General features: G+C 42.5%; 1 protein-coding gene across 2 annotated transcripts in view; it reads right to left on the bottom strand.

Annotated features, from left to right (window-relative positions):
- Positions 1-14,184, bottom strand: part of AGAP1 (ArfGAP with GTPase domain, ankyrin repeat and PH domain 1) — a 320,627-nt gene that overhangs the window by 216,813 nt on the left and 89,630 nt on the right. For both annotated transcript variants that reach the window (XM_080632007.1, XM_080632008.1), the window contains exons 2-3: positions 11,708-11,766; positions 7,307-7,394 (exon numbers count right to left, since the gene is read on the bottom strand). In XM_080632007.1, the coding sequence (XP_080488133.1) occupies positions 7,307-7,394; positions 11,708-11,766 (147 nt within the window). The remainder of the gene's footprint in view (positions 1-7,306; positions 7,395-11,707; positions 11,767-14,184) is intronic.

The following is a 14,184-nucleotide window of genomic DNA, read 5'->3' as shown; positions in this document are numbered from 1 at the left end:
GCCATTCATACAGGCAATAGCAGCACAGCAGCTAACACAACCTATTCTACATGTCAAGTTGGCCTTTGGGCATCTCCTTTATGCAAATATTGTGCTAGACAACACCTGAGATACTGTTAACTATAGGTGTGCAGCCCTGAGGAGGACTTGGGGTGCTGGGTGAGGAGAAGCTCCCCATGACCCAGCTTCAGTGTCAGCTTGAGCCCAGAACCCCTCCGTGTGCTGGATGCACCCCCAGAGCGTGAGCAGCAGCTCAGGGAAGGGATTCCCAGTGATACCAATATGAAAGGTTTTCAGTGAAGTACAGATGGAAAAGAGATGTTTGTACCTGTAAGATCCAACACGCTACTTCATTCTGACCCTTCTGTTCTCCTGTTTTAAAGGGAATATTTGGGGAGGTAATTAAAACACAAAAGAAACCCAAACCATAAACAGAGATGATGATAGTTTCTTTGTCTGGGTCTCCTCAGCAGATCTCAGCGTCATTTCCTTCAGTGTGCTCAGACAGATTATAGTGTAATCACAGCTAGCTAAGCCCAATTTTAACTTCAGGGTTACTATTTGGAATGGAACACTATAATGAAAGGACAGATATTACAGGAGGCAGCTATAAACTGGAGATAAAAACTGGAGGGATATTTAAAAATGAGAGAGGGAAAGGAAAACAAGGCACCTGAAATCTTTGCTTTAGTGCTTATAGGAGTCAAGTCTTGGGTTTATCTGGATTATGCCGTTCAGGGTCTGTCAGCGCACATGTTAAGATCTTGGAAATTACATTGGAAGCTGTAAAGCTGAAGTTACACGCAGAAGTTTTGAGCAATGTTGGCAGGAGATGATTGATTTGTTAGACTGAAAGGCAGAATGGGCTGGTGTCTGGAACACTGTATGTATAAGAAGCCAGCTTTTAAGGAACTGAAGTGAAAAAGAGCTCTGGATTTGAAGTCATGGGGCTAACTTTGTAAGGAAACTTCATAGCATCATGGAATGGTTTGGGTTGGAAGCGAGCTTAAAGCTCACCCAGCTCCAACCCCTGCCACGGGCAGGGACACCTTCCACTAGAGCAGCTTGCTCCAAGCCCCTGTGTCCAACCTGGCCTTGAACACTGCCAGGGATGGGGCAGCCACAGCTTCTCTGGGCACCCTGTGCCAGCGCCTCAGCACCCTCACAGGGAAGAGCTTCTGCCTAAGAGCTCATCTCAGTCTCCCCTGTTCTGGCAGGTTAAAGCCATTCCCCTTGGCCTGTCCCTACAGGCCCTTGTCCAAAGCCCCCCTCCAGGTTTCTTGAAGGCCACCATCAGGTATTGAAAGGCCACAATAAGGTCTCCCCACAGCCTTCTCTTTGAGATTTCTTTAGAAAGTGGTGTTTTGGGGATGTAAACTTCTTAAACTTGAAAAGACTGGTGATGGAAAACAGGTAGGAGTGTACTAAAGTAGTATCACACCCTGCCCAAAGAAGCTGACCACTGCTGTTTGGGTTTTGTTGGTCTGCAGCTGGCTTGATAAAAATAACCTTTTAAAATTAGACCTGCAGTGTATATCCAAGTCAGTGGGTGAGCCATGTAAGCACCTGCCTGCCCCTGCTGTCACTAACACAAATAAAACCAAAAAGCTGTTGGATATGCCTGATTTCCTATCTTATTGATAGGAAGTGACCCATTAATTTAATTGTAGGTCCTTGTCACCTGGCACTATGGGGACACACAGGTTCTTTCAGGGATCCTTTGGAGGATAGTGACACTGTTATGTGTTTGTTTGCCTTACCAAATGGTGTTAGTTGTGCTGACTGTATTAACAGAGAACCTGGGTACACCCCTATAAAAGTACAGATACCTTTTCCCTCTTTCATTTTAATACTTAGCAAGTTATAGCTTTAAAAATACTCGAGCATCTTCATCTGAAGAGTTTTACTGTCTGAATAAGCTCGAACATCTGACATTCCAAGCGTGCCTCAATGGGATTTGCACTAAAGCTGTGCCGAGTGTTGGTGGTCCTGCTGAGAACACTAAGTACAAGGACAAAGCAGCAGTGCAGGATACTTCAAATCATTCCCAGTTGTAAGCTGCTGGTGATGTGAGGATTAGGACGAGCTATCTGCTGTCTGCCCTCCACAGGGATGCACAGCTGCTCATCTGCAGGGCCAGTGGTTTGCAGCCCTACCACATCTGTCTGCAGCTGGATGGTTCTGCATAGGCAGAGGACTCTCCTTTTGTCCCTAAAATGCTGCTTTTGCTTTTCCTCACTATTTTTCTAACTTGTTTTGGTAACACTGAAGTACCATCCAATTTCCTAATTTAATTGCAGTCCTTCCTGCTTCATTATCTAGGAATTAAATAGCCCATAACTTCCATCTTTGAGGCTATTAATAAGTATGTGTGTGAGACTTGAAACTCCTGCAGAAACTTGAATTGGGATCATACTTTCTTTAAGATGAGTCATTTGATGAGTACCAAGTATGGCTTTACCTCTACATCTCCACTCCTATCACAGTCATTTTATTAGGCCTGGGCTTCTCTAATTGGCTTACAAGCAGTGTGCCAGTGACCATCAGAAGCTTTATACAGAAAATACAACATGCACCACTCTTCCTGACTTAATGTAGTGAAGGAAACTTCATAGAATCCTAGATTGGTTTATACTCATCCAGTTCCAACCCCCTGCGACACGCAGGGATACCTTCCACTAGAGAAGGCTGCTCGAAGCTCTATCCATTTCCCCTTGTCCAAAGCCCCTCTCTAGGTTTCCTGGGGCCCTTTTTGGGTTTATCTAATTTAGGTAACTTTTTAACCTTGCTTAAAGCCTGGCTTTTCTTTACTCCCTTATCTTAAGGTCCTTTCCAACCCTAACTATTCTATGATTCTATGATCTTGGAGATTAATTATCACTTCCTTCTCCTTCTGTCTAAATTATAACACTAGACTGGAATTTCAGCCTGGTTAGTGTACTTCTGGCTTCTCCTTTTCCTTTCACCAAGTCTTCTAACAGGGAGCATGTGCCATGTAAGTGTTGCCCCTCCCTGCACCCACATGTCTAATAACTACATTTGTGTGTAATGTGTTGTCTATGAAGCACCACAACTTCTCTGTTTTCTTTAGATGATGCTGGTGACTGGTTGAGGTTAACGAAGGATTTCAATCTAGCTGGCTTCTGTTCAGCCACAACTGGGCTGCAGCAGGACATCAGCCTGTTCCTCATTAGCTTAACTGCAGTCCCAGTCAGGTAAGTCAGGACTGCGCTGCTCTATCTGTTGTATTTTCTACCCCTTGGCAATGAGACCACAGACCGTTGCAAACATGTCACTTGGCATAACTGCCTCTATTTGTCCTCAGGATGAAGCCCCCACCTCTTCATTTTCCATCTAACCATATTAAATGGCATTAATTACAGTGTCTGATTCTGTGCAGTTTTAACAGCTCATCATCTTTGGATGCTATATTTTACTGAATGCTTCAAAACTTAAGATTCAGTTGATCTCCATTCAACTCACCACCAGGTTTTGTGGACCCAGGAGATCTGGCCTTTTATAGAAGCCCTGCAAATATATCAATGAATGTATCTCAAAATGAAGTTGTTAAATGTCACTGCAGATGCTACTAAAATTCCAGAATAAACCTTGTTAGAGAATCACAGAATCAACCAGGTTGGAAAAGATGATTTTTGGGTTTAAAAAAGTGATTTTTAAGTAAAGTTTGGAAAGCAAGAAAATTATGACAGCTTTCTGGAAAACACACACAGGTCTTATTCTATACCTGTTACTGGTGGAATATGTATTTGTTGTAGCCCTTAACATGTAAGAGACTTCTAACTGAAATTAAGTGGTACTTGCAATGTGATGTAACTTATCCTCCAGGGACACACTGAGGGTACCAGTACAGTGGTACTCTGCTGAGTCTACTCTACAAACAGGTAGGAAGAGATGCCTATTAGTGGCTAAACAAGCTGCTCTCTGGGGTGGTTTGAATCCCGAGTGCCACCACTATGATTCTGTTCCCTCAGCAGGGAATCTGCTTTCTTCACAACCCTCATTTCAGCTCTTGTGTATCTTTGAGTTTAAGGGGAAACATGAGCTCAGGTTCCCTTTCTTGGCTTTCTTAAACAAAAGATCATCCTGGACAGATTTAGCAGTGCACGTTGACACTTGGTTGTCTGTTCTAGCATCTCACTTTACTGTGGCAGTGGGATGGGAGAGAAAAAACCCTCCTTTTCCTCATTCCAGCTGAGACACCTCAGACTACAACTTGCTTGTTTCCTCCTTTTTATGCATTAGGCTCACTGGAAAAAATACACTGAAATAATCGTGACACAAACTGGGGCATGCGCAAAGATGCGCAAAAGCTTCAGTCGTATTTCATCTCCATTTCAGAAACAAAACCCCAAAAGAGACACTCTTGACACTTACTGTTCCTGTAATCTTCAATTCACTTTGGCCTGCAAAGTACTTGGTGTCAAACACCATGCCCACCACATTCCCTTTTGTCCCTACAGGTAGTATTCCAAGCATACAAGAGAACAGGTTGCACATACCTGACTTGTTCCAGCTATGTAAGAACCCCAGCACGCTGTTCAGTAGTAGGTTTCCTTCCAACAACTTGGAAGGTTCCCAGAAGATCACAAATCACTAAAATACCCCATTCCCCATCACTTCCTTTTTGTATCGTTACAGAAACAAAATCCCAAGTCCTAGCCTATTGAAATCCCCACTTGTGACAGGGTAATACATGATTTCTTTTCCTACATCAAAATACATCTGATTTAAACATGTGTCACAGAGGATAGCTTTGTGCATATTAAATATGCAAAGGAAGAGTCTAAAAGTCAATTTTCTTCCCAAGGCAAGTGTATTCTTTGAGAAAACAAAGGTTTTCATGTTACAACCACACTCAGAGGCTCAAATTAATCATGAACAGAAATAAATGATGTCGGGCAATGGCACAAAACTGCTTTATGCTTTAGCGTGATCTGATTCTGCCTCTCAGTGGAGAGGTGACATCAGGCAGCATGGAAAATACCTTGTCTTCAAGAAGAGAGCTGAAGGAAACATGAAACCATCTTCTACATTTCACATGGGTTTATTGGAATGCTGAAGCTACCTTAGAGGCCTGGGGGATATCTGGCACTTGTCTAATTCAGGGCAGGTTTCGTGGTAATTGTAGCAATTCAGAAAGCAATGGGTATCGGGAAATAGTGATCCCTGATGACAATCATCATTTTCACATCAAGCACGCATCCATCTTTTTACCAACTGGCTACTACTTATATGATGCCTGAGCAACTTTGCTGTTACAAAGCTGTTTGCAGTCAGTGAACTTGGGGTTTCTTAATTAGTCAAGCACCTGACACTTCAATGTCTGATATATGTAACTCTTCTTTATCCAATTTAACAACCTGGCACATTTCTACCACCTCAAAAAAGGAAAAGAGGAAGATCCGTATTGGTCTCTAAGCTAGAGGATTCCACCTAGCTTCATTTATCAACAGCTCTGTTCCTGCACAGGGTGGAAACCCCAAAAGTCCCCACTACAAATGCAACAGAACCATCTGCATTGCTGCTGGTTTTCTTACAGAACAGCAGCCTTGGATGAGGAAGAAAGAAACCACTAACAAATCACTGCTACAGATGTTTACTGAGGAGAGTTTATATGAGTTCAGTTTCCTTTAATACTGATGTGGATCAGAAATCTTGACCCTACCCCTCGCAAGGTGAATTAGAGCTCTTAATTATCCCAGTTTTCCTACAGCTAATGAAATGGGCTGGTGTCATTAGGGAGGCTGGTGTCATTAGTGAGGCTTGTCAGCTACACTTCTGTGCAAAGCCATGATTTGACACTGCTTTTGTAATCTAATCCTTTCAGGAAAAACAGTCGGAAAGTCACTCCAGCACTGTAAATACAACTCCTTGAAGACAAAGAGGACAGATGGCAACGCTCACAAGGAACACCATCTAAAATATTCATCATTTAGGAGGAGAGGGCTGTTAACCCTGTGAACAACCAAGACATTTCAATCTTGCAGGAAAAAGAGCCCCATCGTTTTCCGCTCATGAAAGGAGGGCAGAGATCTGTAGAGATACTCATTGTTTTTTGCTCAAGACTTGTATTCAGTGGATCTTCATGCTACATAACCATTCCTCAGTGTCAGCATCCAGAAGCAGCAGGCATAAATGTGATCTACACACAATTCTGTCCCAAGGCTCAATTATCACCCCATCAGTCCTGGCTACAAAGCAGCAAAAATATTTAGGACAAGCTTATAAACTGTTACTGCAATTACACAAGGAAAAGCCTTGTCCATCCCTCCCTTCCCTCTCCTCCCATTTTAACTGCAATTCAAGCCTGTTAAAATGTCAAGCACTGCATTTAATAGCTTCCTTTCGGTAAGAGTTAATTCGAAACAAATGTTATCATAGATGCATGAAGCTACAAACTACTGCTGAAAAGACAACTACAGCAAGAGACAAAAACAGTGAGATGTACTAAAGACTCGAAATCAAAAGGGAACAAATCAAAATGATACACAAAACAAGGGGGAAACACTCTAGTACAGAAACCGTTGGCTGTCTCTTCTAAACAAGAGCTGCCATGAAGACAATGTATAGTTACCTGCATCCATATCTGCAAAGAATGGAACAGCCAGTAAGGAAAAGAAGGAACCAGAAATTCAGTGTCTCAGAGTTGGATTTAAAAGTTCATAAGGAGAATAGATAAAAAAAAATAAAATCAAAAAGGCATTTAGTGTGAGATACACCTCTACAAGGTACTACAATGGCTTTGATTTCAGGCTATTAAACCTGGATCCATGTTTAGCACCATGTTTTCAGTATAAGTTCATTTTCTATGGCATAAGAACTTAAAAACAACCAAAACAAGTAACTGCAAGGCCAAAGATTTAATATATTAAATAAGGAACGAGTTATATCTTTATTGAGGTTTGTGAAGTTGCTTTATTCTCCCAACATCACAAACCAAAGGGCCCAATTCTGCAGAAATCAGCTACTAGATACGGTAATGGTGGCTTCTGACAGCCACACTGAAAGCAGCAACAACTGAGAGCAGTCAACTCTTCTCCATTCAGGGCTGGAAGTCTCCCATATGGACACATCATGGATGCCAAAGTATTTAAGGATGCTAAGTAGTTATGAACAAGCTACAATTATACTCATTGGATATCCTTATCTCAGTCTGGAAAATGTTAAAGGCAAAACCTCCATGAACAGTGAAATAACAAATCAGGCTCTTTACTGATTAATTTCTGCATGACTGAAAATGAATAAAGACGTAGAGGTAGGCGACAGAATGTGCATATTCACATACCTTCAGGTGATTCCTCTTGGACATAGGTGCCAGTCAGATACCGGTGTACAAGTGCAGACTTGCCACTTGCGAGGTTGCCCACAATCCCCTGGGATTGGGAAAAGAAAGGGGGAATGAAGTTTAACTGTAATTTATCCCTGCAAAAAGCAGGATGTTCAACATACAGAACAACAGAAACACCCCAAAAACCTGATGACACACACAGTAACTACCAAAAGGCTAATGTATAAACATATAAACCAGAATCAGTCTGGGTTAGTAGCATTCCTTTATTCAGCTCGCCACCAGTGCTAAGTGGGAACATGAAACAGACTTGAGGGAAGAAGCCTGAAGCTCAGAGCAAGGTTGTCACCTCTTTACTGAATCACAGCATCACAGATTGGTTTGAACTGGAAGGGATCTGAAAGCTCATCCAGTCCCAACCCCCTGCCATGGGCAGTAACATCTTCCACTAGAGCAGGTTGCTCCAAGCCTCATCCAACCTGGCCTGAAATGTTAATACATCACTAACCTCTTAACACTGGAGGATAGCTCTGTAGGTTTTCCACTGCGTGACCCACATTGCCTGGCTACTGAAGCACACACATGATACACGTGGCTAGAGACAGACAGTTCTTGGCATGCTCACTGACTTGTTGAAGTCCCTTACTTCACCAAGAAGTTTACAACTCAAACTGTCCATGCTCAAACATCTGCACCAGGGTGTCAACAGCCAAACAGAAGTACTCAGTCTTAATGAAATGTCTTTTTAGTTTCCTTGCTCAATTCAGCTGTCTCTGTTGAACACAACCCTGAGTGTATTGTGCTTAGTTCTAGGGGGAGGAGACAGGAACTTATTTCATCCTTTAAAACAAACCCAAGCCTACTCTGTTCTTAAACATTTATCTTGACCATAACCAGAAGGTTCAGAACATAAGATCCCTGGAGACAGCATGAACTCTGCTGAGCTTTGGTGTGAGTTTGCCAAATTGACAGAGGCAGCATAAACAAGTTACACATTAATGGCCATTCTCTACTTCATTTTCCTGCTCCTAATTGGTAACTATTGGAAGAAACCATCCTCCTTGTGAAAAATTGCCTACACCAACAGAGTAGTGCCACTTTAAACAGTTCCGGAGCTGGGGGGAGGAATAATTATCTACTCTTTATAGCCAGAACAACTCTCAGTTCAAACAAGGGTACCAGTTCTGCAAAGGATGCCCACTTCACCTCTACAGCTGAGATGCAAGAACAGCTCACATGAAGAAGCAACTTAGGCGGAGAGTAAACGGAAAGCAGTCTCCCACCGCCCTTCAGCTCCTATGATGGCATTAAGAAAGAGAAGCAAAACGAAATATAACCCACGAAACCCACTGTAGGATAACTGCTATTGAGGAGCAGTCCCACAGAATACAAAGTTAAAAATCACACAAACCCAAAGCAATTTTCCTCAAGCCTGACTGTAAACATCTCCATTTGCAGCACAGCTTTGTTTGCCCTGGACAGCTACTTCAGAAAGCATTCAGGAGGCAGCTACCTCCTTCCCCTCCTCTTCTCATCTGGTACAAGAGATGATTGTTTAAGATCTCACCCTGGTGCCTGCACTGGAAGGGCCAGGGCAGCCACCTCTTTTCTACCAGATATGAAATCAGCACATGAAATTCACATCCAGCATAATCAGCCTTCTGCTGCTTCATGCAGTGCTCTGGGTCTCTGCACACTCTTAACCTCTGGAAACAAGGAGCAATACCCTTTACACTGGACAAATCTGACTTCTAACACCATTTCTCTCTTAATCAGGGCTTAGTTCTACGGATGATCCCCCACAGTATGACAAGTATGCCAGCACGTTTTTTACAGCCGTCATATTCCTGTCTCCCACATTTTAGATACAAACAACATGAGTAATTTCTATTTATTTATGGATACATATGAAATGCACAACGAGATGATGTTAAGATCCCTTCCAACTCGTAATCGTTCTACGATTCTATGTTATGGAACAAAAATGCCACCTTCACTCAGTTCAGAGATAAGAAAATTCAGCTAACAAGGCTACAGCACGATGCTCTGTCAGTTCTGGCTTGTGCAACACTGAATCACTTACGTGTATGTGCTAGACATGCTGTAAAAACAAATCCAAACCCCTCTGCCCACATCCTACAAAAGGCTGCTTGGAAAAATGCAGGAATGCATCGATGGAACTTGGCATTTGGAGGCTATCCAGCACAGAAGCCTGGCTGCACTTGGCATACTCCTTGGTAACAAATGAAATGATTTTGTTCAAGATACTGTCATATTTATTCAGCCTAACACATCCTTACTGCACACTGGGATAAATGGGATCCAGGAATACCACACCACCACAACCACTCACGAATGGTCCTGCTCTCACTCAGCTGGCCTAGCACGCTCTTGACCGTAATAGAAGCCTCATCATCCATATATAAAACTCACCGGTAGCATCTATCAAGCAGAAACACAAGAAATCAAGCCCAACAGGGCTAAAAAGGGAGGCAGAGGGCAAGATTGGCATTCTTTGAGAAACACATGCACTGGCTTTCCTTTACTGCAACGCTGCAAGCACAGATGAGGAGGCTGGAAGCAGGGGAATGACACAGGGCTGACACACTGCACCAACCCCTTCCCAAGGGCAGTGGTGTAGGAAAGGCAGAGCAGATTGTGGATGGAGTCCCTCATTTGTCCTTCCTGCTGCAGCACAAGTTCTCAGCCACAGCTGGCGCTGCCACCTTCAATCATTTGCAGTGGGATAATTAAATCATCATTTTTGTCATGGTAAGAGTTCTGCTTTTATGCAGGATTACACAACCTGAAGCCTTGGATGGCAATCTTACCACTTATGCATGCTGGCCACTTAAAATCAATTCTCTACAGCAGCAGCCACACAGCCAAAGTTTATTTTCCTACCACTGGTTCAGACAGCATGGGAGCAAGATACCCAAGACAGCTATTGACATAACGCAGCCGTGGTAGCCCAAGAGACAACAGTACCCAGGACCAGTTCATGATGCTCAGTAATTGGTTGTGTTCTGTACTTCAACACATAACAATCACAGCTTTGGTCTCACCTGCAAGAACCAAGTTTATTGGTGGATGTTGTGAATTATTAGGGGTAAGAGAAGGGGAAGGGATGAACAAGGAAAACCTTGATCTTTCTCAGCACAAGCTCACTAATACCACAGTGGACTGGACACATAGCCAAGAACACTTTCCAGGCCCGAATTCTTATTTTTACTGCGCAAGGTATTTGGGGAGATACTTGTTTTCCAAATTACTCCATCAGTTAAACTGAATCTGCTGAGCCTCTGTAGGCCTTTCCTGTCTCACACAGTTACATCCATTGACTACCATATTTTTCTTCTACTTAGCACGTGCACTGCTGAAATGAAAACTGAAACATAACTGTAGCTGTAAGGAAGCTGCTTCGGTTAACATGCCATGCTGTGTAAGAGCATTTATCATGTCAATATAAATTTCACCTCCATAAGCACTATTATCCACTCAGATTATGAAAAAGACATTTACCACATGAGAAATGGGCAGGGCAGTAAGGCATGGCCCCAGATGCCCATTCTTAAATGCATCCAGTTCCAGCCCTCCTCCAGTGACAGCTGGATAACAGGAACTGAACACAGATGCCCAGCCAAAGACACTCCCAAATTCCATACCTTGGGTACCACAGTCATTCTGCAGCATCTGAGAAATTGATTGTGTTGAAATCCGGACTTCCATGTGGTAAGTATCACAGTGACCTGGCCCCAGTAACCCTGTGCTGTTGGTCTGATAGCCCCTCTGAGGAGGTTTCAGCCCTCACTCCCAGCCTTTGTGTTCACAGCACTTAAAAGGGCAACTCTGGGAAATTCCCCCAATTTGTCTCCGTGTTACTTTTGCCTTTTCTTCTACCCATATGGAAAATGGCTTGGCCAAGTGCAAAGTTATTGTGAGCAGCTATTAATTCACTCTTCATTCTTATAGCAAAATGTACGCTTTGATACAGATGAACCTCCAGAATATTGGGATTTTCTGATATTCAGTATAAATTCAGTTGAATTCTTTTAAGAGAGGAAAAAGGACATTTATGCCTTCAAAACACTGTAAAAACTTCCTAAGGTGAGATAAATAGAACTTTACATATCACCTAACTAACTTCCACTTCCCCCTCTTACAGAAGAGTTCCCTACTGAAAAGACCACCTCGTTGGAGTAGCCAAACAAGTCAAAACAGCAATAAAATATAGATATAAACTATATAAACAGATCTTTGAAGCATGATTATAAGAAGACACAAACTTCATGCAGATATTTCTGTAGGAAAAATCATTTTCTATGTATTATTAATGTAGCTTACAAGATTTTCACTTGCATGTAACATTATCAGAGATGGAAGTAAATAGAAACTCACCACTTTCAGCTCTGGTACAGATCGGCTTAGTGTCCATTCCTGGCTATTTACAAAGGCATCTGTAAAAGTAGACAACAGGCACAAAATCAGTACAATGACACTTCATGGTCTGCTGCACAGGATATCATGTGCTGGGTACATGAAAGCAAAGTCACAGTCTAACATGAAAAACATTATGGGTTTGGATAGATCATACCCATTCTGCTGCTCTCTGTTAGCAAATTGAGCTCTATCATCTCCACTGGCATGCTCAAACTAACTCCAGTTCTTCAGGGCTATGAAAAGACTCTTTATGGTGAAACTGTTTCCCATCTACCACAACACATTTCTTCCTTAGAAGAACAGCCTTAGACTGCTCATCACACTACAGGTGTGCTTGCCACCATTAGCATTGGCTTCACCACCCAGATAAAGGAGACTATTTGCCTGTTCTAAAAACATTATGTTTTTTACTTAGTGTAAACAACTGCAATTACCAGCAGCAGTGCTAACACCTCTGCCCAGCTAAAGGACAGTATCTGTTTCCTCTGGAAACATGCTGGTTTTCAGTGGCATGATGCAGACAGGAATAAACCACAAAGGCATTCACTATAAAATGGAATTAAAACTACTGGGGGTTGGAGAGGGCTGATTTCTGCAAAACTTGGCAAGTTCAGTTCCTCATTGCTCCCAACAGAAACTGAGTCCTCAGGACTGCATCAGGTCCAATCTCATCAACAACTCCACACCAAACAAAGGGAAATAAAGCTCCAATTTTCTACCTCCAAAACCATTTATCATTTTTTCCCCTCTGTAAAGGACTGAAAACAAATGGAAAATGATATTTCCAATACAAATCCAATAAAAATACAAATCCAAGCAGCACTACTCCGAACCCTCTCCAAAACCATGCAAACCAGACGAAGGTCTGTGTCTCGTATGCACAGAACCCTCCTCCCAAGCAGATCAGATGCAACTCTAGAGTAATTAAACAGCACTGAATGAAGTCCCAGTGTTACAATCAATTCCTAATGGGGTATGGGAAGTACGAAATAAGAGGGGAAAAGTATTCCTGACCATGCTGCCCATAGGCAAGCAAAGGTTTTGCAAGGCATTGCTTCCCCTCCGATATAACAGTCAGGAAAAGGATATTTCATTTTGAAAATGAAGAAGTTGGAAGCAATTTCCTACCCCAGGTGGTATCCTCACTAACTTAAGCTAGCAGCTATAAGCAAGCTTTCCCAGTGCCTAACTAAAGACAACCACAACAGGAAAGAAGCGACCATAATGAGAGGCCACCAAACCAAAGAGTTCCCTTCGCACAAACCTACTTCCTCATGGTATGAAGTGCAGGTGTCCCACGAGATGTTTCTGTAACTTGACTCGCTGATCTTGTGGAACACTAATAAAGGCTCACAAATATAAAGCAGTGATTTAATCTGCATGTTTAATCCCAGTAAAGGTATCAACTAACGTGTACTTATATAACTGATGCCTTGAATTCATGTTTTTTCTCCTCTAAAGTGAACTCATTAGTCAGCCTATAATTTCACTGATAGCCTCCATCTCACAGCAGCATCACATCAGAGCTAACAGGTAAAATGCACATTTTACAATGCAAAATGTTGGAACAAGAAACACTATCCTAGTAGTATTCCACTAAGCAGTTTTTACTAGGTATTAATTACATGTAAATCCATAACAGACCAAAGCTAACTCGTGTTTCACTTCGTAACCCAAAGTACCATTCATACTCCGCACTTCTGTAAAAAAACTTTTTCCTGACAACTCCAAAACTATAACTTGTATGATTCCATATAACATTTGCATAGCACAATTTGAACATGCCTGTTCCTCTTTTCCCCATACCTGTGCATGTGTTATTCCTCCCTTCGTTAATATGTGCAAAAGATGGATACCTGGATAACTGGCCCTTTTATCTGCACAACTCAGCAGCAGAACAAGCCAAGGTCATACGACACAAGGAGGTTTCAGCTGATTGCCAGATTCTCCGGAGTCAAGGAAAACCATCAGTCTCAGGGAAGCATTACACCTCACTGGTGGGGTGTGTGTGTGTGTGAGTGTGAGAACACTATCAATGTTGACAAGCTTCAATAAAATAGGAAGATTAAAAGACAAGTGAGCAAATCACTGCCACCTTAGAGAACTGCAAAAAGCCATTTAAGCCAAGGGGGAGACTCACAAAGGGAACAAGATCAGAAGCTCCATCACTTCTTCAAGAAACAAAACAACAGATAGCGTTTTGTAAGGTCTGTAACTTCTAACAGGCTAAATCAGGAAGGAGAGGAAATGAAAGGAAAACTTACAAAAAGCCATGAGGCCAAAAGACAAGAGCAGAAAGATGGCAGCTGCAGAGAGGAAGAGTGATCCAGTCTAAGGCATGGATTTATTCCTCCTGCGTGGTCGTTCCTTTATTGAAACGCATCAATTCCACCCAACAACCTTCAAAACAAACTGTCTCAGACAGCAAGAGATGA

This window comes from Psittacula echo (assembly GCF_963264785.1).
Source record: "Psittacula echo genome assembly, chromosome: 20".
NCBI lineage: Eukaryota > Metazoa > Chordata > Aves > Psittaciformes > Psittacidae > Psittacula > Psittacula echo.
This window is presented reverse-complemented; position numbering and strand designations above follow the sequence as displayed.